Here is a 1,741-nt window from a genome sequence, read left to right as displayed (position 1 = left end):
GTCCCAGGAGAAATCATAAAATGGAACAAATAAGTCAGAGAAAAGCAAAGCTGTCTCTGGAAAAGAAGAGACAGAATTGAACACAGCGCACAGCATTTCCTTGACTTGGCCTTCACCCTTTCATCACCATGACTGTAACTTAATCCAGAACCAAATGCTGACACCACTCAAACTACTACAGGGACCTCTCCAGTAGTGCACATCTGCTAGCCCAAACTTCCTGTTAAGAAACATGAATGAAAAAATGAGTGTGAAAGTTCCTTGGTACCAAAACCCAATTAATTACATATCCCTCAAAATCTTTAAACAGGCAGAGCACAATGCAAGAGCTTAACCATTCAGCTGTGACAGAATTCATCCTGTTGGGCTTTGCCTCGAACCCCAGGACCAATCCTCTTCTCTTCACCTTCTTTCTAGTCTTTTACCTGCTGATCCTTGTGAGCAACAGCCTCCTCATCACCCTCATCCACCAGGACACACGCCTCCACACGCCCATGTACTTCTTCATCAGTGTCCTTTCCATGCTGGACATGTGTTACACCACCACGACTGTGCCCCAGATGCTCGTGCATATTCTCAGCAAGAAGAGAGCCATCTCTTTTGCTAGATGTGTGGCCCAGATGTACATCTTCCTTTTCTGTGGAATCACTGAGTACTGGCTTTTCACCATCATGTCAGTGGACAGGTACGTGGCCATCTGCCACCCTCTCCGGTATAAGGTCATCATGAGCCCCTGGGTGTGCCTTCTCATGGTGGGCATCTGTGCAGCCTATGGTGTAGTGGGTGGTCTATCCTATACCTTCTTTGCTATGCGCCTTTCCTACTGTGGTCCTAATGAAATTGACCACTACTTCTGTGAGGTCCCTGCGGTCCTAAAGCTGGCTTGTGCAGACACATCCCTCAATGATTTGGTGGACTTCATCACAGGCTTCAATGTCATTGTGGTCCCACTCTCCCTGATTGTCCTTGTCTATGTCAACATCTTTGCCACCATCATGAAGATCCGCTCAGCCCAAGGACGGATCAAGGCCTTCTCCACCTGTACCTCCCACATTACTGTGGTCACCATGTTTGCTATTCCATGCATCATCACGTACATGAGCCCTGGCTCTGACTCCTTGTCAAACAGTGGCAAGAAAATGGCCCTTTTCTACAACATTGCCACAGCCTTCCTCAACCCTGTCATCTACAGTCTGAGGAATAAGGATGTGAAAAATGCTTTCCTCAAACTGATGGGAAGGGGCAGGGCCCCAGAGTGACACTTTAAAGATTAAGATCTGGGAAATCTTACATGAGGGCGTACACTCACCAACTCCCTAAAGACTCTTCCATAAGACCTGGAAGAGATGGTCTCCATAAAGCTAACCATTCAACTCCTCAGTGAGAGAGAACAGTGTGTTTGGCAATCAGCATTGTCTATGGTGCTGTGGTTTGAGACAAAGACGATCCAGAAGATCTAACACAGTGGTCAAGAGCCAGGACTCTAGCGCCAGGCAGACCAGGATGGCACATTTGGCTTTATCAATTATGAGATGTGAATTTTTTCTATTAACGTAATTAATCATGTGTTTTTATTTATTAATTTTTTGGCATGTGAATTCTTACAGCTCACTTAACTCCTCTAAGGTTTGTATCTCTCCTTAGAGGGAAGTTGTAATGATTAAATGAGATAATACACAAAATGTTCTTTGTACAGAGCCTGACATACAGTAATTTTTTAGGAAATGTTAGTTTCAATTTC

General features: G+C 45.0%; 1 protein-coding gene across 1 annotated transcript; it reads left to right on the top strand.

The window, feature by feature from the left end:
* The first annotated feature begins 320 nt into the window (after positions 1 to 320).
* On the top strand, positions 321 to 1,259 carry LOC105004871 (olfactory receptor 2G3-like). Its single transcript, XM_010862631.1, has one exon. It carries the CDS (start codon positions 321 to 323, stop codon positions 1,257 to 1,259), a length of 939 nt encoding a protein of 312 aa, XP_010860933.1.
* Positions 1,260 to 1,741: the final 482 nt, after the last annotated feature.

The sequence above is a fragment of the Bison bison genome, unplaced genomic scaffold (genome assembly GCF_000754665.1).
Source record: "Bison bison bison isolate TAMUID 2011002044 unplaced genomic scaffold, Bison_UMD1.0 scf7180017864484, whole genome shotgun sequence".
Classification (NCBI taxonomy): domain Eukaryota; kingdom Metazoa; phylum Chordata; class Mammalia; order Artiodactyla; family Bovidae; genus Bison; species Bison bison.
Note: the sequence above shows the minus strand (reverse complement) of the source record. Positions and strands in the feature narration are given on the sequence as shown.

Excerpts from the sequence above, each read along its gene's own strand:
- LOC105004871 (XM_010862631.1), top strand. The coding sequence starts at position 321 with ATGCAAGAGCTTAACCATTCAGCTGTGACAGAATTCATCCTGTTGGGC.